The following is a 26,510-nucleotide window of genomic DNA, read 5'->3' as shown; positions in this document are numbered from 1 at the left end:
ATCTGGTTGAGAAAATTAACTCATAAATATATCAGCCTTGAACAGAACAATCCAAAAATGGAATAGGCTGCCTCAGAAGATAGTGAATTCCCTCTTTGAGATTTTCAAGCAACAGGGTCTATGATTCCCAGCTATGTTATAATATGGATTCCTTTCAGTTATGGGTTAGAGTTGCTGGTCTCAGAGATCCTTTCCAACTCCAGTTCCGAATTTTTTTGTCAGATGTTACATACCAATTTAATATAGCTTGAATGAAATATCCTGGAACTCTCAAATCCATAGGGCTCCTCCTCCATAAAATGACTTCTATTCTAGTATCTTTCCTCATGATCCATCACTGTTTTATGCCTCCATGTAACCACTCATTCTGCTTATATGTCCTAGGTTCCATTACTATGGTTCTCTCCAATTCCGGGGCCTGATTTCCCTTTCAATACCAATATAAAAAGCAAGCATATGAATTTTAGAGAGTCATTAATTTGCTTAACTGATCTTTCTTCAGGTGTGTGTGTATGTATTATGCCCATTCATTTAAAGTCATCCTTCAACTCTCTCTAAATTCACTGCAGCCATACAGCTCCCCTTGCAATCACTCTCATTTCTTTCCATGACAATGTCTCTATTTAAATGGAGGTAGATGGGCAAACTCTTCAACTTGTATGTCAGGAATCTCTTTTCTCCTCTCAGCCTCTTGACCATCCACCTCCTCTTTCTCATAAAGTCTATGCAAAAAAACTGAATAAAAATGGAATTAGGTATTTTCACTTCTTTAACATATTATACAAGCTTTCCAAATTCTTCATGTAGTTCAAGGTATATGTGGCCTTAGTACTTCCCTCAGTTTTGAACCTTCATTAAACAGCTACATAGATCAACAGAACGTTTTAAGTCAGAATTCTCTAAAAACCATAAATCTCAAATCCCTGTTTTGTTTTTTTGTCAGACCAACTAGAAGAATACAATTTTAAAGCAAAATACATCTAACTATATAACATGACCAAACAAATAGCGAGGAAAATCCATCCTTATCCCTCCATTTACAAAAGACATTCATTCTTCAATGAGTTGTCAGAGGAAACCAAATTCGTATTTCCATATCTAGTCCTTATCCCCTTCTTTTGCCTTTTTGCCACAGGAGAGCAATCCAGGGAGCTTACAGGGAGGTTTTCCAGTTCTCAACTTGCTCTCCTGGCTCTCCAACAAATGTAAGAGTGGAGACAATTCAATGGTACGTGGTAGGAAACCTGAAGTTCCTAAAATGTCCTAGGAATCTCAATGCCAGAACTATGAAGGACTGAAGCTAGGGGGGCTTGATTTTTCTGGATAAGAACTGCAGCTGAGGGAGAAAGCTTCCCCATGCCATGTTTAGCCTGGATAAACTGCATTTGCATGGTATAGGTATAGCTGAAAGGCAAAGCTCCCAAAAGTAGAACTAAATTTTATATTTCATTAACAGAAGACTATTGATTACTGTGACATCTACTCTTGCCCAAAAGGGATGAACAATGTAAAATATGTCTTTTTCATCCTACACTTTTTCTTCTGTTCATTAAAAACATCTCCCAGGCTATTGGGAATGTTCTTATATTGCAATCCCTATATACTGCCCCCAGGAATGGACTTGAGTATTCTCTACCAAAGACCACAGATCTCTGACGCAGACTTATGGGATACATATCATAGAAACTCTGTGCCTACTCAGGCATGAGTCTCCTTTATACACATTTATTTTCATTTATTTTAGTTTATCCTTTAATTTATATTAGTCCACAGAGGTGTGATTTGCAAGTCTATAGTCCAGCTTCTTAGTGTCTGTTTCAATTTTGTATTTTTTTATTTTTTTTTACATTTTTTTTTTATTCTTTAGGTCAAGGATTTGGTCAGCTTAGTCTGAGATATACATTGGTTAGTGTGAGCCATGTGTTCATTTCAAAGCATAATTTGAATTATAGTCATTTAAAGTTGGAATTGGAAAATTGGAAAGTACTGGGCCTAGAGTCAGGAAGACCTGAGTCAAATTCCAGTCTCAGACACTTACCAGCTGTGTGATCCTAGGCAAGTCACTTAACCCTGTTTGCCTTAACTAACTTAACTTAAACTTAAATGTTTGCCTTATCTGTAAAATGAACTGAAAAAGAAAGTGGTAAATTATTCCAGTATCCTGGCCAAGAAAACCCCAAATCATGTCATGAAGCGTCAGGACTAAAATGATTGAACAACAACTGATCAAATTAGAATTAGATGGAGACCAGAGAAATAATAATGTCTTTAGGAGAAAAAAATAAAAATGGAATTGGCAGACTACAAGGTTTTGGACTTGGGATACATTTCCTATTTGTTTTCTTCTTTGTACGGTTCCAAACTGAATTTTGTATTGAAAGTCAAGTGATTTAGGGGTATACTATCCAGCCCTTTATAATAGTAATTGAAACAATGCAGTCTCTGCTTAATGATTTGAAATTTGTGTTTTAAAGGATTAAAGGTTGGTTATTTTCAACAGATACCTTTTTTTTTACCTTTGTATCCCTATCCTTTTCTTTTAAAAAATCAAAGCTAATTAACATTCATTAGATAATTAAGATGTTTTAAATGATTTTCTCCCCCTTAACTTATAGGTAGAGTTCTTCTGAACTAGAAGGAAACAAATCCTTGAAATTGCTGTTGTGGTTGTTTCTTCATGGTCAATAATGCATGCCTTAAATAAATTCAGGGATATTTCTTTAAGTATACTGTAGAAGTGGCAAACAACAAAATGTAAAGAATGGAAAAAGGCTGCTATTGTAACTTTATTGTCCTCTGTAAACAAACAAAAAAAGAAATAGATTTAAGCTAATGCTTTCTACTGCTTTAGTTAATGTTATTGTTGCTTTGACAACTAATGGAAACACTTTTCATCAATAATCCTTTTTCTTTGGCTCTCATGTCTTCACAGGACTAGAAAAAGGAAGTCAATACAGTTTCCAAGTGGCAGCCATGACAGTCAATGGTACTGGTCCTTCCTCAGACTGGTATACAGCTGAGACACCAGAGAATGATCTTGATGGTAATTACCTTTTCCTCCCCAAAATGACCTTGCCTTAACTTTCAAGCCTATGAACAAAAGAGGAAACTTCCCCAATTAATGCATAGGACTCATTCCTACATTTTTCTGGAGCATAAAGTTAGGCTGCTCATATTTGCCTCACACATACCACCCTCAAAACTAGAAAATTGGATATAGTATGTTGTTGATTATAATACTAAGACAGACTTGTTTTCCCAGAGGAGAGGATAAGCAATGTCAGTTTCCTTAAAATGATCTCCTTCTGGTCTTTTCTTTATAATTATTGCCATGATTTGTGATAAAAATGAAGACATTCGATTGTTTTGGAACTTCAGTGGTCTTATCAGAAGTCAAGAATTTCCTGGGTCATTTTTAAGATGTTAATATGTAATCATTGGCATGAGATGATCGTGTACTACCACTCTATTGTGTCTTGGATCTAAAATCTTAACAGTAGAACCAGCCTATCTCATTGATATTAACAATGGTTGCCTTGGGGGTATTCATATGTAGGAGTGAAGTATTCAGGTTGGTAAAGGAATCTATGTTAATTAATTAATTAAGTATAGCAGAACATGGAAGCGTCCAGATGATAACATGTAAAGAAGAATGAAACTAGAAGACAAAAGAGTTTTAAGAATTTGGATTTTAAAAGTATTTGAATAGAGTTAAAAATAAGACCAAAGTAAATATTTGAATTAATTTAAATATCCTAATTAGTTGAAAATGGGAGACATTTGTCAAAAAAGGATGAACAGGAAACATGAACTCCTAAACCTACATAGAAACTAAGATAAAATAATAAGAAAAGAGAGTGATTAAAAATAATACCTAATGACAATGAAAAATTACAAATCTAGAATAATATCTGACCAAGACGGAATGACAGACTTTAGAGCTGTATGGAATGATAATATATAGTCTTAATCTTCAATCCTTGGAGGAAGGAAGAGACTATAATATCTCCAGCAAGCAGTCCTACAATTCCATTCAAATCCCTCCAGTGATGGTCATCTCATAATATCATAAAGTACTCTATTACATTATTGAACATCTCTAATTTTTAAAAATTAAAAAAATTTAATTTTAAAATTACATAAAAAAATTCCTTGCAAGTATTCATCCATTCAACATGCATTTATTGAGTACTCATGGGTCTTGAATTATTCTAGGTTCATGAGATTTGAAGGCAAAAGGGAACAGTATTTTCACTGTCTTTTTTTTAATGAAGTATTTGGCACACTGCCTTGCCTACAACAGAGACTTCAACAAATATTTTTTAAATGTTATTGACCCTAAATCTACCCCACCAGGACTAACCAACCATTGTTGCTAGTTATACCTTCTGGGGTCAGGCAGAATAAGGAAAATCCCTCTTCCATGTGACACATCTTCATACATTTGAAGAGACTAATAAGTTCTAAGTCTTCCCCAGTCTAAACACACTGAGATGAATGGATTAATGTGGGGGCTGAGGGGGTCACTCATAAGGGGATACAGCCTAATGAAGAAGGAACATGACTTCATACATTTCCCTCTCTGTGGAAAATGCAAGTTAATTCTTAATTATAAAGTAAAAGGGCCATTAGAGTACAATGTGTACAGTCTGTCATGTTATTGATCCATTGTCAGATATGACTCGGCTAAAATCATAGTGAGAGTTGAAATAGGAGGCAAGTAACCAGAAGCAGGTAACAAAGGTAAAAAGGTAGAGCCCTAAGATGATTATGTTATAACTTCCATTAATAAAGTCTAAGATCATATTAGCTACTTTGAGATATCACAGTCAACCTAGACTGAGCCTGGAGTTTACTAAAATCCCCAGATCTTTTTCATGTTAAATGCTTTTGAGCCACCTCTCAATCATGCATTTTTGTAGTTTTCTTTTAACACAATATTATGACTTTAACTACTCAACTAATTTCTTTTCCTATCCAGCTTTGGGCCATCGTTCTTGCCACTTTTTAATGCCAATTCTAAAGTTGGTGCTTAAACTATTACTCCCAGTTATGTATCATGTAAACTTCATGAACAAATCATCCGTGCCTCCAGTTTAATCACTCATTAAAACAAAGAAATGAAAACATTGAAACAGATTTGAGGAGATATCCCTAGAATATCCCATTACAGTCTTTTCTCTAAATTGATATCAAGTCATTAATTTAAGAATGCTTTCTGAACTTCATTATGAGCTGTTCTAATGAAATAAAGACCTTGAAGGTTGAATCAAATTTTGACAGGCAGAAAGAGTGGGGTTTTGGGAGGGAGTAGAATGAGTGGTCAGGGAAGAGTATGGTATAGCACCCACAAAACAACTTTAACAAATACAAGTTGTTAGTGACCGTTTTTATCCTGCTTTAATTTTACTTTCTTCCTTATTACATTTTCCTTTTTTTAAAAACTCCAGTCTCTTTAGGACTTCTGCATCCTTCCTCACCTCAAGTACTTTGCCATTGGCACACTTTCCCTTTTCTTTCACTCTCTTATTTGAAGTGGCAAAGGGATTCTCATCCATGTCCAAAGGTGTACTTAATGTACTGAATGGTACTTACCAAGATAAAAAAAGTTAAAATGAAATTTGCCACATGGGCTAGATAGTGAAGTTGATAGCTCACAAGTAGAGTTGATAGCACAAGTAATAGTTGGACAACGCATAGGTAAAGGAACCTGGGAAAATTTATAAAGTAAATGATGACATGTGAAGAGGGAAAAGACGACTGCTTGACATGTCCACCAAGTATGGCAATGGTCTACTTGCCAGGAAAAACAGACCTATTGAATAAAGTAAAGACCTGCTCTCTTAGAAATGTGAATAAAATTTGAATCTCGTGGGTGATATTTGCTTCACTACCTACTTAAGCTATTTTTCCTTACTTCCACTAACAACTCACTGAACTGGCTTCAGTTGCTCCCTTGTTTTGATTCCTTACTCTTGAAAGCTTAAAAAAGTTGCCACCACTGATGCCAGGATCCTACTATTTGGATGCACTTGTTGTATGATCCTAGTGGTTAGACTACAGTAAACTAAGTAGTCAAGAGAGATTCTTCAAAAACAACCTGCCCTTCCCTTAAATTCTAAGTTCTTATTTGTTTAATATCCTCCTTCTTACCCCTTAGGAAGAAAGAAATGAATAATGTTCCTATCCATCTCCTTCAGGGCATAACAGGTAATATGACATGGTAGAAACTACATTGAACCTGGAATCACAAAACCTCAGTTTTAATCCAGGTACCACCACTCAGGTTCCACATCTGGAAAATTACGAGTTTGGAGTAGATAACCACCAACCTTTCAGCTCTACTTCTTTTATTAATGTGAAATATTCCTTCAAGCTAAGCATATTTCCTGTTTTTTTTTTAATTTCTAATTAATTCTTTAGCTGATATTCTTTTTAATCTCCAAGTGTCAAGATGAAAAGTATTTTTTTTTATTCACATTCTTAGAAAACCAAAAATGACTTTTGTTCAGAGTTCTCCCTGTAGAATTCCTCTAAATCCTTGTGAACTATGGATGAAGGCACTGACCTTGGCAACCAAATGAACGATGTGAATAAAAATGATTCTGCTCTGAATCTGACCTGAAGCGTTGTAATTCTAGGCATGCATTTCCTTTCATAACACTTTTCTGCCACTGAGGTTCTTTTGTAAATCTCAAGGGAGACATCTACTTATTACTCTGGCTACCCAGAGCCCTGCAAGAGTCAGCTACATAAAAGTTGTGTTCTCAAAAGTTGTGCAATTGTTAGCTGCATTTTCTCTTCTTCTCCAATGACCTCTCTAAGTTCTTTTGAACTTGTTCTTTGGCAAAAGTCATGGAAAGATAAACTGTATCATTTCAGGCCTGCCCTCACCCTGTAATCCCTATGTATGGGCTTCTTAATTATGTTTTGTTGAAACAATTATAAATCCAAATATCACATCTTATTCATGGTTCCCTGGAAAATTTGCATATTCTTACCAATAATTGGAAAGTTTTAAAATATTTGTTTTGTGCTCTAAAATTTTCAGCTCTTAAAAAAGTAGAAAGCTTAGTTTCCCCAGAAGGATCTTATTTAAATAGCTTCAAGGAGGATGTAAAAGAATGTGTGATTGAGTTTAGAATATATGCTCCAGGAAAATGGGCTTAGAGTCACCTGTCATGTCTCTTTTTAAGTGAACAGATGGGGACTGTTGTACACAATCAGTTGTGAGGTAGTTTAACTATTAGTGTGGGAGAACATGAGAAGTTAAATTTGACTAGTCAGCGGTTTTTGAAAATATAGCTGTGATGGCAAAACTTTGGGAATAGATGCATTTGTCCTTAATCTAGTACCATTCCCCCACCCATATCAATAGAAATGGCAATGAATCTTAGCATGGTATTTAGTTACCTCATGTGAAAAGTCTCTATATAAGTTAATTTCTTCTGAAATCCAAAATGGGAATACTTCCCTGAGATTTGTAAGCTCTAAAATATAGACTGCTCACTTTCTATGAATATGGATTTTGGTAGTAGTCCAGTACAAATGAGTTACTGAATATTGTTGAAATACAAGAAGATGTGCCCACCCAGAAAGAAGGCATACTGCACAGTGAAACTGGCATAGGTATTCTCCTGTTTTATATCCAGAATAGCAAAGCACTGATGAGGCAGTATAAGAATATGTAAAATGCCAAGTAAATATATTCTGGGGGAGAATTGAAGGACATGTGAAGTAAAGTTTTAAAATCAGGTAGAATATTAAATTGTTTTAGAGTTGCTTAGAGAAAAGGTTTCAAATAAAGTTTGCCAGCAAAACTGAAAATAATTTTGAAGTCCTGGTTCATTTAAAGTCATTGACAAAGATGAGAAGATTGTGAATCTCTCAACCTAAATACTATTTGTTTCTGGATTTTTTTGGTTTGTTTGTTTGTTTCTTTGTTTGTTTGTTTGTTTCTTGCTTTTTTGTAGGCTAAAGGACAAGCAGTCAATTTACATTTTCTTCCTAACAGTTTTGGCACCATATCCGAAGTCAAATAGATATTGAAAGACTGGAAACTGCCTAGGAAGCTAAAACCTGAGTCAGAAAAAAAGGGAAAATGCTATCATAGAAATGATAGATGTATTCTCTCTCAAGAGAAAATCAAGAAAAACTATATTTCCACAGAGAGTAAACTTCAAGTGAGACCTAGCTATACTGACTAGTCTGAGAAGAAATCCTCAAATAGTCAAATGTGTATATTCTAACTCAAGCAAAGGAAAATGACACAAACAAACAGAGACCCTGAACTTTTTTGGTAGAAAATTATTAGATTTTCATAGAGGTTTATGGTTTTCTAGATTTCAATAGACTAAGAATGAATAGAGGCATGCTTATTACTTTAGAAAACATCGAACTATTCTTCTATTACAAAACTTCTACAAATAAACGAATCACTGTAGTTGTGGTCTCCACTCTTGAGTACAAAGGATCCCCAAGAATTGCCACAACATCAAGTTTTAGTTACACTGGTTACTGCAATTCATCTACAAGAATAAATGACATATAAACACTTGGCTCTTCTTATGTCAACATAATGTAGTAAAAATAGCATGGAAATTGGAATCAGAAGACCTGGACTTGTGACTCTGCCACTTACCAGCTGCTTGACATTAGGCAAAATATATAACCTAATCTCCCATGACTCTCAATTCTGCGTCTGCAAAATGGAAAAGATAATTCTTAGTTGTCCTAGCTTATTATGTTATGGAGATTACCAATGACGTAATATATGTGGAGGACTTTATAAAGAACTCTCTACAGCATTTACAATATTATACTGCTTAATTTGTCTGAAGGTTGAGCATAGAATGATTGTCATGTTGGTTTTTGAGGGAAAGAGAGAGAGAGAGAGAGAGAGAGAGGGAGGGAGGGAAAGAGGAAGGAAAGGAGGGAGGGAGGGAGAGAGGGAGAGAGAGAGAATCAGAATCAGAATCAGAATCAGAAGCTTAAAGTACTAACCTTGGAGGAAGGAAGCCTTAGATTCAAATCCTAACTGACATACTCATTGGCTCTGGAATCATTCATCTCTCTGTGCCTCAGTCTCTTAATCTATAAAATCATGGGTTTAAATTCAATGGCTTATAAACTCCCTATAACTTTAAACCTATGTTCTCATGAGTCAGATTACAATGCAGGCTGATATTATTATGTTAATAACTGTATCACTCATAGAATCTCAGAGTAGAAAGGTACCTCAACCCATGCTTGGCCAAGAATCTTCTCTATAATATCGTCCCAAAGTGGTCATCCAGTATTCTGTTAAACCCTTGAATGATGGTGAACCCTTTACTCCTGGAGATAACATACGCTACTTTTCAGTAGCTCTGAATATCAAGAAATTCATCTTTACATTGCATCAATATCTGCTTTTTTGCTACATCTACCTGTTCATCCACGTTTTTTCCTCTTAAGTGAACTATTAAACCCTCTCCCCCATGACAATTATGTAAATATTTGAAGGCATCTATAATGTCCCCACTGTCTCCTTTGATCTAGGGTAGATATCCCCAGACTCATGAACTAATCATTATGTTCCATGACCTTGAGGCCCTCAACTTTCTAGTCATCCTGTCCTTATGATACCATCCAGTTTATGTCTTTCCAAAAATGTCATACCCAACACTGAAACAATATTCTATATGAGATATTGCCATGACAACATACTGTAGGACTGGCATCACCACTTTCCTGGACACCATAACCCTTCTAATGTAACCTTAGATAACATTTTTTTGACTGTTATATTGCAATCAGGATTTATGTTGAAATCCCAGCGCATTAAAACACTAAGAAAGTTTTGCTAATTCTATCTAACCACACCTCTGCTGTTTTGTCTTGCGAAGTTGATTTTTTTAAGCCAAGTATATATGTTTTTCAGTGTCTTTCCTTAACATTTTGATTCTTGTTAGTTTTGACTCAATTGTCTATAAAATTCTTTTTGAACCCTGACTCTTCCATGAAATAAGCTAATTCACCTCCCAAAACCTGGTATTATCTCCAAATTTGATAAATATGACCTTGATGTTATTATCCAACTGATTGATAAAAATGTTGCTAAACTGATAATCATTTTGGTGTGGGATAATGAGTAATAAATACTTTGTATTCAAATATTTTGTTTCATGGACTATTTAAAGAAGGAATTTCTAATGGGAATAATGTTGTATGTCAGTTATCACAAGAATAGAGGTTAGAAAATAGGAAAGTTCTTTTAAATGATGGTGATCCTAATCTTAGATTAAATTTATCAAAAGCCTATTGTACTTTTTTCTACATTGCAACAAATTGTTTTTGTTCATTTCGGATGTGTACATGAGATGGATAGGTAAAACAGAATTAAAAGATAGGGAAATAAATATGAAAAAGGTAGGCATAGGACTTAGAAATATGTATGTAGAGCTTAGGAAAAATTATCATATGCTTTGAGTGAAAAAATAATCTAAAAATTGTCAAGAGTGAATTTGGTGGAGAATATCGAGAGAGTATTGAAGTAGCATTTGCCGTTAGTAAAAAAGTTAATATCTAAAAATTGTCCAGTGGATTTGGTGGAGAATATGATTGGATATGGTATAGGCAACTGTGAATAGAAGAAGCTAAAAGGACTGCAGAAGTGGTTAAAGGAGTTTTGGAGGTTAGTAACCCAAGAGGAATAATGGCCATTGGTAAGAAAGTAGAAAAGAGTAATGATGCAGGTCTTTCTAGAAAAAATGAAGATATTAGTACATTTCTGAATTGACTGGCTAGATAGAGTGTAGGTGGATCAACTGCCTTATATAATTCACAGTAGAGAAATATAGGCTATTAAGACCTGGAACAAAACTCTCACAAAATGGCCCATAAAATGCAGCACATGAAATGGAAAATGGGTATGTGAGTATCCGTTAAAACTGACAGCTCTGCATTTCAGCATCCCAGACAGCAAAAGGTGTCCTAGAAGTGATCATTTTAGTTACAAAGAACTAAGAGAAAATATTCTTTCTGGATACTTCATGCCTACAAATTAATGAAGAAGCAGATTTTCCTTAAGGCATTTTTATTTCTTCCAATTTCTATGCAAAAGACCTTACCACAAAACTACATGGGGCGAGTTGCATAAAATAAGTTGGCTAGTCAAAGTATAGAATGCCTGCAGTAGATAATGCACTGCAGAATACTAGTAGAAAATTGTACTTCATTAAATAGCTCAGTTCTCTATGTTTTATGTATTTTCTTCTGCTAAGGATCTAATATCACCATTGTTTTTGTTAAAATCTGTAAAGTACATTTTATAGTTATTTTGCATGTGTTGTTCAGAAGGCTGAGGAAATTTGACTCAGTCAATTACTTAATGTACTTCATAGGAACATTCTTGGGGTAAAAAAAGGAAGGCTATAGTTATCACTTGAATAACAATAGGGAGGCTGTAAACAAGTAAGGTGTTAACTAATACTGAAGTCTTAAATTTCTCCATGTCAAAACAGACAAGTCCAAATGCCCACAGAGCACTATGAAAGAGGATAGTGAATATAATTATTTGATCAATTTTGTCTTTCAGGAGACTTTTTTTTGAGAAGATGTCATTTGTTAAGACATTTTGAACAAAAGTGTTCTTTAGTTCAGAAATCCATAACTCAATGGTTCAATTTTTATGTTTGTTTTTTTTTTTAAATAATTTTGTAATAAGGATTGTGCTTAGACTGTGTTGTTGCGCTTTAAAACTGCTACTTTCAAAGTTTGTCCAAGCTCATGATGCACTTAAATATAATTTTCTTTTGTCCCAACAACTTTCTAAATTGCTCTTTATAATTCATTTCAGTAGTAACTATTTGGATAATCTAGCAGATAAGCTCTTTTTTGAGAAAACATATGAAAGGATAATTGCTTTTTGTTTTGAGATTGAGATGTGTGGTTGGGAATAGACCACCCAAAAAGTATGTAGGATTCACTAAAGCCCCTAACAGAGATCTTTAAGAACAGATTATATATTCCAGAAGCCTTAGCTTCTATTATTTGTGGAACTTCAACATTTCTTCTAACCCTAGTGGAAGGTTACCCACTGCATCCTAGGCTACCACCAGCCATCTTGACTTTTGTCTTTCCCTTGGGCTTCGATGACTGGAGGACAGAGTGAGGCTGATGACTTCACACAGCTCTGCCTCACTTAAGTTTAATTTACCAGCAAGTTAAGACATTACCCTTGTAATGTCCTTGGTCCTCTTAGAGAAGTAAGGATCAACAACAACTTGGGCTAGAAGGGAAAAATGGAAATTAAGGTGAAATATTCAACATTTTGAAGTTTGAATTTGTAAACATTTATAAGAGATGTTTAATGCATATGTATTAATATGCAGCAGGTAACAGAGAGTTCTCTGATAGTGGGAATGTTTAGCCATCTGAGGGATTCTTATACGAGATAGGAGATTAGTCTGATTCTGTATTGAGGTCCCATTCAATTATGAAAGTCTGAGATTCTAGACATATTCAGCAATCAGTCAATATGCTTTTATTAATCTTCTATATATAAGGTACTGGGCTAGGTGTTGGGGATAAAAGACAAAATGAAGCTTCACTTGCCTTCTTGAAGCTTATACTTGGAATAAAATATCAGAGACATTTTACACACACACACACACACACACACACACACATACGCATATAGTTATATAATGGAATAAACCTAATATTAGGACTTGTGTGATGTTATTAATTAGTTATGTAAGCATAGAAAATTCATTTATCTTTTCTGTACTTCAATTTCCTCAGCTTGAAAATCAGGCTAGTGCTATTTTCTTTACTTTACATGGGTTTATTATGAAGATCCAATGAGAGTATTTGAGGTATTGGTTTTGTTACTATGCTTTGAGTATGTGAAGATCTAGTGCATAGGCTGAATTCTTTGCTATCCAGAAAGTACTAATGGATGTTATTCAACTATGTTATATAGTTATAACATACAATTATATGTTATTCAACTATGATCATTTAAATTGCCAGAGGACTGCTAGGGTGATGTGGTTGTACAGGAGGATAGGAAGGGAGGCTATTGTCTTTCTGGAAACAAAAGTCTTTAAACACTTTTCCTCCAGTTCATAAAGACATTGAGTATTGTCATTTAAATGTTTGTGCTTTTGTATTGTTTAAAGGAAAAAGTGTGAATGTAAAACATTTAGTTTATTTCCTAAGTATAGCACAAGGAAGAGTCTCTGGCAGTTTCAATTATTCCTCCAAATGCTTAAAATGTGCTCAACAGAATTCACTGCAGAGTCCATTAAGTACAAGGACACTGGGGTTCCTTCTGTGATAGTAGGATTGAAAAGTATTAATTCTTCCTTTTCGACTCTTTTATTACTTTTCCCCAAGGTTTATAGTGGGAATACTTCGCAAAGAATGTGTGTGTCTTCCATTGGCATTTATAGCTATGATCTGAGTTGCCTTTTTTTTCTATAATGCCTTTGCATATTATATCACAAGCTTCTCTATAACACTTTTTCTATTGTCCAAAAGACATGATACTATGCAGCTTCCTGAGAGAAGCAATTGCTATGGTACCTTTATTTGTAACTCCATTGAAGGATATTTCCAGCACTACAATTATGTCTACTTGTTAAATATAAATCATGTTGAAGGAATGATGGTAAAGTAAGGGTGGAGACAAACAGGGGTAAGGTTGTATCATCATTTGACATTACAGAAATTATCTGAAGCCATTTTTACCCACAACATTTCATTTTGGTATCTGACATTACAAGTATACAACGTTTACTTTGGACAGAGATATGGAAAAAAGAAAATTTGGGTAGCTTTGGTAATGAGAATTTTTTTTTTTTTAGATAATTCAGGCCATTAATCATATGTGGCGCTAATAAAGACAACTCACTCATTGCGTGAATTGTTTCTACTGACAGATCCTTTAAAAGATAGGCTTCTGTATTTATTCTTATTCTAAGTTAAACTAAAGTAACCAGCATTTGGGGCACAAAAAATTTCAGTCTTTCACTCCCATTCCAGTATCTTACTGTGCCCCTTGCCATCAACCCAGATACTCCCATTGCTAATGATATCCAAAAAGAAAAATATGAGCAATATAGAAGCAACATTTCATATTGGAATGGTCATATATGTTGCAATCTTTGTGGACATGTCAGTATTCTTGTCGCTGAAGAAATCAAACAATGGCAAAGTCAAATTGGCCAAACAAGCTCTGTGTCACTTACCTGTTCAAAGCATGATTCACACAGTGACCAGGCATAGCCATCTGAATGCCTGGGGTATGGGATGTATGGAGAAAAGATAAATCAAATCCATAGGAGAGGAAAAGGACTATAAATCATATTAATACTTCTTTTGTTTAAATTCTAGAGTCCCAGGTTCCTGACCAACCAAGCTCACTTCATGTCAGACCCCTGACCACCAGCATTGTAATGAGTTGGACCCCTCCACTCAACCCAAACATTGTTGTACGAGGGTACATCATTGGATATGGTGTGGGAAGCCCTTATGCAGAGACAGTACGTGTGGACAGCAAGCAGCGGTACTATTCCATTGAAAAGTTAGGTAAGTGTCTTTGAGCTTTAGTATTTTTAAGAAAAATGCTTTCAACTGATTTTATTTCAATATTGATCTATTGGAATCAAAATTCATAACATGTAATCAATGACAATAATGTTTTGTAATCCACTAAAACCTTTTCCCCCCTAAATAGCAAAAGAAATATTATTCATACAAAGTCCATGCTACTTATTCATGTTTTTCCAGTATTTGAATAGATATGTGATCTGGATAGCAGTCAATTTTCTTATTGTGTAGATCACCGCTCACCCTGCCTTTGCTTCACATGTGACTGCTATCTGTATTCTGTCTACCCAAAATGCTGGGTAATTTCCTTCAGGTTTCTTGATCTGTAAAAACTACTACAATATGCCAGATATGTCTCTTTATTCCTTATTTGGCCCACATCACTGGCCCACCTCCTTTTTTGATGATACATTCTTTTGGTGATATTTTAGGCTATTTTTGACCTATAATTCATCCTTGATAATTCATAGGTTCACAGAAGTTTTAAATTGGAAGAGTCTTGCTGAGATTTCTATTCTAGCTCATATACAAACCGTGAATGTCATCTGAAAGAAATCCTTGTCAAGTGGTTATCCAGAACTCACTTGACACTTTATCTGATGACTTCCAGGAACAGGAATCTTACTACTCCCAGCAGAGCCCATTCATTCAGTTTTTGGACATATCTAAGAAAGTTGTTTCATTTTCTTCCTTCTGTTGAGCCAAAATTTGCCTCCATAGAACTTTTCTACCTATTGGTCTTATTTTCTACACTACAGGTCCAAGGCAAATAAATCTAATTCCTCTGACACATGAAGATTCTTCATATGTTTGAAGTCCCCATCATGTTTCCACTAAGCCACCTCTTTAGATTAAAATTTCCTAATTTCTTTAACTAATCCTGGAATGCAATTTTAAATTTAAGATGATACAGACCAAGAGATTCACCCTTTTTCTCAGATCTATATTTTTATTCCTGAATTATCTCTTTTTTGGTACTGCCAACTCACTATGTGATTGTGGACAGATATGTGACAGTCAACAGCAAAAGTTTCCATCTAACTAGTTGCTTGGCATTTGAAATTTTTCTCTCCAAAAATATCTAAAAGGTATTTTACTGAACTCAATTTGACTTTAGAAAAAGTAGAATAGCTAATTTAACTTTTTCTCCTGAATTAATTTAAAATTAGTTGTGCACAAACTGAATGTGTAGAGAAATTAATAATCCAATCTTTGTCTATTTTTTCACAACACTGAGATACTGTTATTAACAGAGTAGAGTGAAAGAAACACAAATAGTGCAGCATCAGATTAATAAGGAAAATAATCTAATTAGTTCTAGTCCACGTTCAGCAAAATTGTGTACTAAAGACGATGTTTTTGCCTATGACTGTATTCCTCCTTGGGCAAGAGGGCTGAGTGAGAGCAGTATCTTTTGGACAAGGTAGGTTTTACTTATTAAGATCCTTAGAAGCCAGGCAGGACATGGATATTAGTGTTGGTTCACATTTAAGTGGCTAAAATTACAGGGACAATGTTAGAATCCTAGTCTTCAAAAACTGGTAGAGATTTATATGAATCTATACCCTTCATGCCCATCTCACACACTAATAAGCAAAGTAAAGGAGTAAATTTCCTACTTTACAGAATTCTCAGTTCAGAAGTGATATTCTTTCAGCCATACCCAGTGTTTGAATTTAATGGCAATCACAAAACTCATATTTTGTGCCTGTCAAAATTGTGTCAGGAGACCTCCGTTTATCCATTATTCAGTACACACTGTCTCTGACAGTTCATCTTGATGCTATGCACGATAGAGAGGGAGATAGATTGCTTTGGCAATGACTGACTGGCTTACTAGCGCTGAGAGACACGCTCGAAATCCGAATGAAGTCATGAAGGAAAATTAGTTGTATTGTTTCACTGTATTCTTTGATAATGGCATTCTTTATCACAAGGAAACTGCCTGGGATTCCAGTTTGAAGTCTGTAAATGAGAGAAGTTTATGAGACTTAGAGATTAACTCTGGCAAGCATATACAAATATTAGGCCCTAGACATTTTTTTTTTCTGGTCATGAAAGAGTTTATCTCAAGATAACTAGGAAAGATGTAAAAGATAAAGAAGGTAAGGAATCTGATCTGGTGTCAAATCTTAGAAGACTTTTGATCCCCAAACTCCTAAAATGTGTGTGTGTGTGTGTGTGTGTGTTGTGTGTGTGTGTGTGCTTGTGTATGGTGGGATTGAGAGGAATCTATCAACTCACAGTATTTAAATCAAAAAAAGTGAAATTAGATGGTAACTTTGATTGAGTAAGGAACCACCCACCACATGTGAAATCCAATCAACAGGATCCTTTTGTAAAACCATCATTGAACTGAAGATGTTAGCAACTGCTGTGGAAACACCCCCTTTTCCAAAGATGACTAGATTCAGGTCCTCACAATTTTATTTGGAGACACTGTCAAGTAGTAAAATCTGCACTGAATGAGGAGACAGAAAGCCTAGAATGAGACCTTGTTCTGTCCTCACTAGGGACAAGTCACCCAATGAGATTACAGTGTTTGCAAATATAAAGTGCAGCATAAACATCTATTGTTATCACAAAAATAACAGAACTATAGACTTGATTTAAGTCAACAGCCCATCCCATACAGTCCCTGAAAAGGGGAATATCTATATATGTTTATGCATACATGTATCTATATACACATGTGTATGTTTCCAGCCATCTTGTCATGTCTGACTCTTTGTGACTCCACTAGGGGTTTTCTTGGCACAAATGCTGGAGTTGTTTGCCATTTCTTTCTTCAGTTCAGAAGAAGAAGTAAAGCCTAAAGTGACTTGCCCAAGGGCACAGAGCAAGTGTCTGAGACTGGATTTCTGTTCATGAAGATGAATCTTCCTGATTCCAAGCCCAGTGTTTTATCATTATGCCACCTACTTGCCCTTTTATATAAACACACACACATATATATGTACATGTATATATGTATATATGTATGTGTATATATGTATGTATATATGTATGTATGTAGTTGCCCTACATAAAGATATATTTAAAAATCAATATTATCTTATCTGATTAAAACTGAGAGCTAAGAGCACATGTCCTTGACTTTATATATCCAGGAATCTACCATACCTTTTTGCAAAGGAAAACATAATTAACAGTACTTTAAAAGAGATTTTCATTAATATCTTTTGTTTTTATATGGTGTAAATTTCTCACTGTATCTTTCTCCTGCCTCCAAGAGAAACATGCACTATTAGAAAGACTTAAAACAGAGAAAAATTAATTCAGTAAATTTATCAGTATATAGGGAAAAAATTGAAATTGTATTCATTGTTCCATACCCATGGATATGATGTCTCTGCAAAAGGATGAGGTAAGGATATCCTTCAATATCTCTTCTTCAGAACCATTCTTGTTCTTTATAATATTGTAGCACCTTTGATTTTGTTTATGTAGGTGATTATCTTTCTATTTACATAGTTATAGCCATTATGTAAGTTTTCATAGCTTTTCGTATGTCACTTTTGATCATTTCAAGCAGATCTTCCCATGTGTCTCTTTATTCACAATATTAAATATTTCTTGTAGAATAATAATATCCAATTATGCTTATGTATCTCCATTTGTTTAGCCATTTCCTAATTAATGGTCATCTGCTTTGTTTTCAATTCTTTTCTATCCCCCAAAGTGCTGCTATAAATATATTAGCATGTATGGGAACTTTCTTCTTAATAATGGTCTTCTTGAGAGTTTAACAGTACTTTAAAAAAAATGTTTTGCCTGTAATGTTCAGCCTTTGTGTAAAGACACATTAATGCTAGATTTAAAAAAAAGAGAAACCTGGCACAGAGGCACTTAATAAATCCTAATTGAATTGACTTTGGATATTACAAAATATGATATGGCTAAAATCGTTTGCCTTTTGTAGATATGGCTCTTATTTCCCAGGGTTTATAGCATTCGAAAGTTTTACTTTGCCTTTTTCAGTAACATTGAAATGTTACTCCACACATCCACTGTTTTGGGGAGTAGAGGGAGTACGTATTGCCTCACTCTGCACTTGCAAAAAGTATATTGAATTCTTGCCCCTCTTTGAACACTTACTGTGCCATAGTCATGCAGAAGGCATTGGTAAAACTAAATTTAGTCCCTGTCCAGCAGGTTTGCCATCTGAATTAGATTGACACCACCCAAATTAGCTGTAATAATGTGAAAAGGGCAGAAAATTACTGTAGATTATGAAACTTAATAGAGGAATAAGTAGGTGATTTCATTTAGGTTTGTGACCAAAGGTTACCTGGCAAACATCTTGTGGGAAAATAAAAGCTCTAGTGCAAAATGATGGAAAAATTATCATCAAAAACCTTTAGAATAGTAGGAGAGTGATGGTGACGTGTGAGTATCTAGACATAGCCACTGCCGATCCAAGTAAGATCAAATGTGATAAGGACTCTTAGGATATATGATAAGGGTTGATGTTCTTCCAGCTCTAATCGTTCATTTAAGACTATCACACATCTTAATGAGAATGAATTGGAGTCTTTCACTACTATGATATAGATTAACATTGATGTGGAGACAACTAATGTTCTTTCAATTTTGGCAATGCCTAAGGAAATGAAAGATATATAGTTAAAGTTTTTAAGAATTATAATGAGTATTCATCACTTTTTTTGAAGAGTTTTAACCTGGGAAAGAAACCATCACTTCCCTTCATGAATTCTCAGTTCTTGCTTTCTTTTCCTCTCATTACCTTCATCAGATGATTATTGAAGGGTAGGGTCATACGATGGGCAACCAAGGGACATAGTAGATAGAGTGTTGTCCCTGGAGTGAGGAAGACTTATCTTCTTGAGTTTGCATCTGGCCTCAGATGCTTACTAGCTGTGTGACCCTGAACAAGTCACTTTACCCTGTTTGCCTTAGTTTTCTCATCTGTAAAATAAGCTGGAGAAGAAAATGGCAAACCACTCCAGTATCTTTGCCAAGAATATCCCAAATGGGGTCACAAAGAGTCAGATATGATTGAAATGACTAGACAACAAGGTCATATTAATGTAAGCTTGCCAAAGAGAAATTGACAGAGGACTAGACTAGAGGATTTAGAAGTGGGTTCCAGTCCTCCTGCTAAGTAAGCAAGACCTTCAGCAAATAATTTTATCTTTCTGTAGTCTAGGCAACTCTCTAAGATTTAAAGTTGCAAAGATGGTGCTGACCTGCATTGGTGGAGGCAATTTAATCATTTGGAATTTCTCCATATCAGTGAAAGGACACATCTAATCCATATCCCCCGTCTTCTATTCTGCAGCTTGGCCAACTGATTTGGTCAATAGGTTTCAGATTATCAACTGTACAGTAAAAGAAGTATTTATTGATAAAAGCCCTATGTTGCCTTGCCAACTTTAAGGGAACATTGTATGAAAAAGTGCAGTCATATGTTTTAAAATTATTGAGCTGTCTGAAAATAATCCACAAATGTTACATCTAATAATATTATTATTTTAATAATTATCGTCACCTCAGATCTTTGGAATCATCAGGTAATGGAATACTCTAGTAAATTGAATGTTGTATTTTATCATCATTTTAAAGGAAAACTCTGTGTTTCAACTCATAAAAAAGTCTTTTGAAAATTATAGATTGATTCATATCCTTGCCTTGGGGAGGGGGAAATAGTTAACATAGTTAAATCTTTCTTTGATGGTTGAGATACAGGAAAGAGTCTAAAGGTCTGAAGACCAAAAATCTAGTTCTAACTCTTCTCTTATTTCACTGTGTTTAGGGTACAGTTGTCTCTGTATGTCTCAGTGTTCTCATTTATTAAATGGGAACATAATATCTGTCCTGTATATCTCGGTAATATACTTGATATCTAGCATAATCAACATATGTTTATGTAAAGAGAGTTGGCAGTATAGCCAGGAAGAAAAGTTGGCTTCACTTCTACTTCTGATATCAGAAATTAAGGCACTGAAATTTAAATGTCTTGCCTGAGAAACCAGAATAATTATATTGCTAAGGTATCCTGGAATCACGCAGTGTACTTAGAGTGATTTTGCTAGTGCATTTCAAAATTATACACACACACATGCATGAATATATTTCTATGTATATTGTATGTATATGTACATATTTTTCTTAACATATGTGTGTATATTTATGTTCTGTGAGAAAGAAATGTGTGTGTACATGTATATATATATATCTATATATATATGTATGTATTTGTGTGGGTTCCATGAGAAAGAGATGGTTTCATGTCACATCAGTCATATGATGGCTCTGTGACTCTGCATAAGTCATTATGCTCTCATTTCTCTAAATAACACTCAAAACTATATGTCTATATCTATATCTTTCTGTCTGTCTATCTGTCTGTCTGTCTGTCTATCTATGTATTCATCTAATCCAGAGAAGGTAGTGATCTCATTTGGTAGAGAGATATTTCTCACTTGAGAGTCCTTAAACCAATTAAATCACAGATCTAGTCCCTATCCCCTGTGCCATACATGATTGTTATCTTGATCATTGAAGATGATATATGTAAGAGTACATTGTATTATTAAATGTACATAAAATCTATCATTATTATCCTTTAAATCATTTAAATATCAGTACTCAGTATATACTTCTGTATTAAAGTGTATTATTGTACACTACACATCAAAGGTTTAGTTTACTGTGTTTCGATTTTAATAACCCCAGGAAGTTCACATTCTCAATCATTCCTTGATTTAGGAACATGGCATTCAGATCTAGAATGGATTTCAAAGTTCATTTAATTTTCACTCCCTCCCCCATTATATACAGAAAAAGAAAATGGTACTCTAAGTTCACAAACTCCCATAGGCTCTAAGTGGCAGAATTACGATGTGACTGCCCAAATCACATGTTCTTTTTAAATGTCATGTTTTTTCATGATTTGCCTGTTCTTCTATTGAGGGAGGAGGGACATCAGGGGAGAGCAATAACAGTACATAAAATTTGTTTATTGGGTTCTTCCCATTAGCCAGATTTAAAAAAAAAAAACCCTCAAAATTAGTTAGCTGTTCCCTGGATTTAAAATTTTACATAGGGACAGGGATTAGACCTGTCATTTTATTACTATATGTACCGTTTAGGTGAGGAAATTCCCTCTCCCTTTGCAGATAGAAACTTTCTCTCAGTTTCTAGATTTAGATTTGACTGGGGCATTGAAAGATTAAGGGATTTGATCAGAGTAAAGAAGACTGTGTTAAGGCAACTTTCCTGGATTTAAAGCCAATTCTCTTATCGCCCTGCCGAAAATCTAAACACAATAGAAAAAATCAATTAAATCCTAAAAATTATTAATTCCTGATTAGAATATTAGGAGGATATCAGGTGGGGAGATGTGGATTTAAAAAAAAAAAGTTTGTTTATTTGTCAACAAAAATCACAGTTGGACCTGGAAAGAGGTAAGAGTTGCAGAGAAAAGGCCACTCCATGGGGTTAAGATTTTTTTTCCACCAAGTATCAGAAACAACTGCATGTATCTTCTTGGTTTCATCCCCACCCCTCCAACAAAAGGAGTTTGCTCTTTGAATTTATCCACATTTCCAATACTCTATAAATGTAGCCCCAGGCTGAGCTTTTAACAAAACACTGTTGTATTTGTAACTCTTTTTCACACTGTCTGTGCCCACAGGGTCAACGGAGATCTTACTGGGGCAAGATTTTTCAAAGCAATTTAGGTGAATGTATTGTAAGAGATGAAAACCACTATTGAAGTAGATGAGAAAGGTCCAATTCATCAATAGATGAAAAATTAATATCCCATTGAACCCCTTCAAAAATCTTTATTCCTTTTCTCTTTACTTAGCCATTCTTATGTCTTTTTTGTCTTTTTGTTTCCTTCTTGACCACATCTGAGACATTCTACTCTAGCCTTTTGAGCCCTATACTATTAGCATTTTTTCTTCAAATAGAAAATGAAGTAGATAATTGAATGAACTATATGCATCATTCCATCCTACCAATGACTCCCCCAACCCCAAAATATGATCTTTGCCTACATTTTCTGAATATTTTAAGAGACCAGTGTTAGCTATTTAGTCTGATAAACACAAATAGCACCTTTCATCTTTTATATTATATTTTGTATAGGTGGCATTTGCTCATGGGTATACTAAGCATTTGATATACATTAATTTAACCTTTCTCCCATCCAAGATTTTTGTAGCAGGAGCCACTAACCTGATCTTACAATTTAGAGAGAAGGACAATGGAGATAAAAGCTGAGGTAAAGAGGCAAGATCCACAGACAGTCATTTTAATAAATCAAGTGCTCAGCTGAACTTTCATGTACAGACAGCCCCAGGAGCCAGTGATGTCAAACCAGTCATTCCTTTTTTTCAGTACTAAGACTGTAGGATTTTTTTGCCTTAATTATCTGGATAATCATTAAAAATGTTATTCACTTTTGCTTTTATACATATATCATTAGAATAATTATTTATCCATAATTTTTAAAAGCAATAAAACTACAGGTTAAATTGAGATTTCTGGGAATGTATAAAATGAATTTTATCTTACAAATGTCAATAATAAAAGTCAGGTTAGAATATTCATTATTACCAGTTTAAGACAAAAGCCAAACAGCAAAGCATCCTTTCTTTCATTCTCAAAGACGTAAAATGAAATGCATTACACAGAGTAAGCTTTTAAGAAATACTTAATAAAGTATTTTAGAAAATAGGATGTAAAAATATATATGAAACAAAACAACTCTAAAGAGCATGTAGAGAAAATATTGATTTCATATAAAAATAATAGGTGATCAAAAAAGTTTTATATTTATTTGTACATGTTATATTGTCAAAATTGCATTTATGTTACATATTATAATTTAATTGTTTTCTTTGTCATAAGAGAATATTCAGTCTGGAGGAGCATGCATGAGATATAACTGAGATTTAAAGACAAAAGCATCAATGAGACACATATTTAAAGTTTTACGTTGTTTCTTAAATTTTTATCAGAATGTAGAACAGACAAAAATTTTAGGATTACTGAGAATTTTACAGCAAATATGAGTTAAGATCTAAAACTTTGAATGGAATGCCTATACATGTGTTTTGATATGTGTGCTTTTTCTAAGCTAAAAATATTCACATTTACCAAAAGTGCCACCTCCAAGGTGAAATGACAACCAGAAGAATTAAAATCAACAACTTAGAGCTCTTCTGTGAGCATAAACAGTTTGTTGTTAAGTTGATGGGAAAGTTGAGTCAACACACAGTTGGCAACAGTGGAGAAGAAAAAGAGTGGGCAACTTTCAGAGATTTGGTGTGCAGCACTGCATTTGCTCATCTGGGTCAGAACACTAGCAAATACCAAGACTGGTTTGAGAAAAATGATGGGGAAATTAAGAAACTGCTAAATGAAAAATGAGAACTCCACAGGATTTACCTGCAGGACAGTTCATCTGCCTCTAAGTAGGCTGTATTTAAGAGAGATGCAGGGTTCCTGGCTAGGTAAGAAGGCAGATGAAATTCAGTTTTATGCTGATAGTAACAATCCAAAGCACTTTTATGATTCCCTGAAAGTTATTTATGGACCAAAAATCTATGGTGCATCACAACTACTCAGTGCTGAAGGTACCACATTGATTAGTGGGATATGATCCTAGAGAGATGGGCTGAACACTTCCATAGTGTTCTCAACAGACCATCATCAATCAATACTGAGGCCATTAACCGTTTACCTCAGGTTGAAGTCAATCCCTCCTTAGCTGAATTTCCAACTGAAGAAGAGGTTTTGGAGACCGTTGGACTCCTTTCATGTGGCAAAGTCCCTGGTAAAGAGTCTGTTCCAACTGAGACTTACAAGGTAGGGGGGTCATTGCTCACACAAAAGCTGACTGAAATTTTCCAGGTTATATGTCAAGAAGAGGTTATCCCCCAGGAGTTCAAGGATGCCTCCATTGTTCATCTCTATAAAGGTAAAAGGAATAGATTGTCCTGCGACAATCACAGGGAGTCTCTCTCTTAGTCATTGCTGGCAAAATTCTTGCTAGAGTCCTCCTTAATAGGCTGACCCTTCACCTGGAAGATGGTCATATACCTGAGAGCCAGTGTGGCTTCAGAAAGGACTGAGGAACAGTCGTTATGGTGTTTGCTGCCCAACAACTCCAGGAGAAATGCCAGGAGCAAAACAGAGGTTTATACACAACATTTGTACATCTGACCAAGGCCTTTGACATTGTTAATTATGAGGGCTTATGGAAAATTATGTCAAAATTTGGTTGCCCAGAGAAATTTATCAGTGTTATATGTCAATTTCATGCCAGGCTTGTCCAGGTTCTGGATAGTGGACAATGGGCTTGTGCCTTCCTAGTCACCAATGGAGTGAAACAGGACTGTGTGTTTGCTTCCATGCTTTTTAGTATGATGTTTTCAGCCATATTGTCACATGCTTTCAATGAAGATGAACACTGTGTCAAGGTCAACTATCGTACTGATGGCAAAATCTTAAATTTGAAAAAGTTACAAGCCAAGACCAAAGCGGAGGGAGTGTTGGTGCATGATCTTCTGTTTGCAGATGACTGTGCACTCAATACAGCCTCTGAAACTGAGATGCAACAGAAGATTGATCAATTGTCTGCTGCCTGTGCTAATTTTGGCCTAATAATTAACACCAAGAAAACACAGGCACTCCATTAGCCACCACCACAACATCCATATGTGGAACCATCAGTTACAATAAATGGAGAAACTTTAAATACTGTGGATAAGTTCACTTAACCTTGTTGGTATACTTTCCAGGGATGTACACATTGACAATGATGTTTACAGAGGCATTGTCAAAACTAGCTCAGTGTTTGGGAGGCTCCGAAAAAGAGTTTGGGAGAGAAGATGTATTAGACTGATTACCAAACTGAACTGTTTTGCTGACTTCATTGTTGTATGCCTGGGAAACATGCACATTCTACCAGTGCTATGCCAGGAAACTGAATCGCTTCCATTTGAACTGTCTTAAGAAAATACTGAGGATTACTTGGCAGGATAAGGTACCAGACACTGAAGTCCTTGCTCAAGCTGAACTGCCAAGCATTCAAACTATGCTTCAGAGAGCAATGGGCTGGCCATTTTGTTCGAATGCAAAATGTATACTTGCCAAAAAAAGACTATTTTATGGAGAACTCACATGGGGCAGGCAATCAGAGGGAGATCAGAAGAAGAGATACAAGGATACTCTCAAGGTCTCTCTCAAGAACTTAGGATGTTACTATGTGACATGGGAGACCCTGGCACAGGACCAATCAGCATGATGTACCCACATCAGAAATGGTGCTGTACTCTATAAGCAAAGCAGAATTTGGACAGCCCATAGTAAACATAGGATGCATAAATTTAGAGTAACCACTCCAAATATTCATGTGGACTGTCTGTGCCCAATGTATGGTAGAGCATTCCAAGCTTTTGTTGGTCTGATCAGTCACAGGCAGACACAATGAAACTTCACTTTATCATAGTGATGTCATTTTGGTCCTCTTCAAGAACAAAGGACAACAACCAACCAAGTATATATGCTTTATTAATGCTCAAATAGCGAGTATCAGTAAAATTACACATTTTGTTTTGAATCTACTAAACCCTACTCAATGCACATCTTTCCATCTAGTCCAGAGGAATCAAGGTAAACAATATCCATGGCACTCATTTCTTTAATAGGCCAGTCAAATAATTTTATCCAAAAGGGAAATAAGGTTAGTGTGACATGACCTGTTCTCGATGAAGCTATGGGGGCTCTTTGGCATCACAGTTCCCTTCTCTAGATAATCAATACTTATCCTTTTCATGATACTTTTCATTTTCAAGGTCATATTCTGTGGCTTGTAGATGAAAAACTCTTATCTCTTTCCTGTTTTTGTAAAGGGTACATTTGCCCTTCTTTAG

At 35.1% G+C, this 26,510-nt stretch overlaps 1 protein-coding gene across 1 annotated transcript in view; it reads left to right on the top strand.

Annotated features, from left to right (window-relative positions):
* Window positions 1–26,510, top strand: part of DCC (DCC netrin 1 receptor) — a 995,337-nt gene that overhangs the window by 745,564 nt on the left and 223,263 nt on the right. Inside the window, 2 exon segments of the mRNA XM_072606654.1 lie at window positions 2,933–3,043; window positions 14,383–14,577. Of these exon segments, the coding sequence (XP_072462755.1) occupies window positions 2,933–3,043; window positions 14,383–14,577 (306 nt within the window).

The sequence above is a fragment of the Notamacropus eugenii genome, chromosome 4, assembly GCF_028372415.1.
Source record: "Notamacropus eugenii isolate mMacEug1 chromosome 4, mMacEug1.pri_v2, whole genome shotgun sequence".
Lineage (NCBI taxonomy): Eukaryota > Metazoa > Chordata > Mammalia > Diprotodontia > Macropodidae > Notamacropus > Notamacropus eugenii.
Note: the sequence above shows the minus strand (reverse complement) of the source record. Positions and strands in the feature narration are given on the sequence as shown.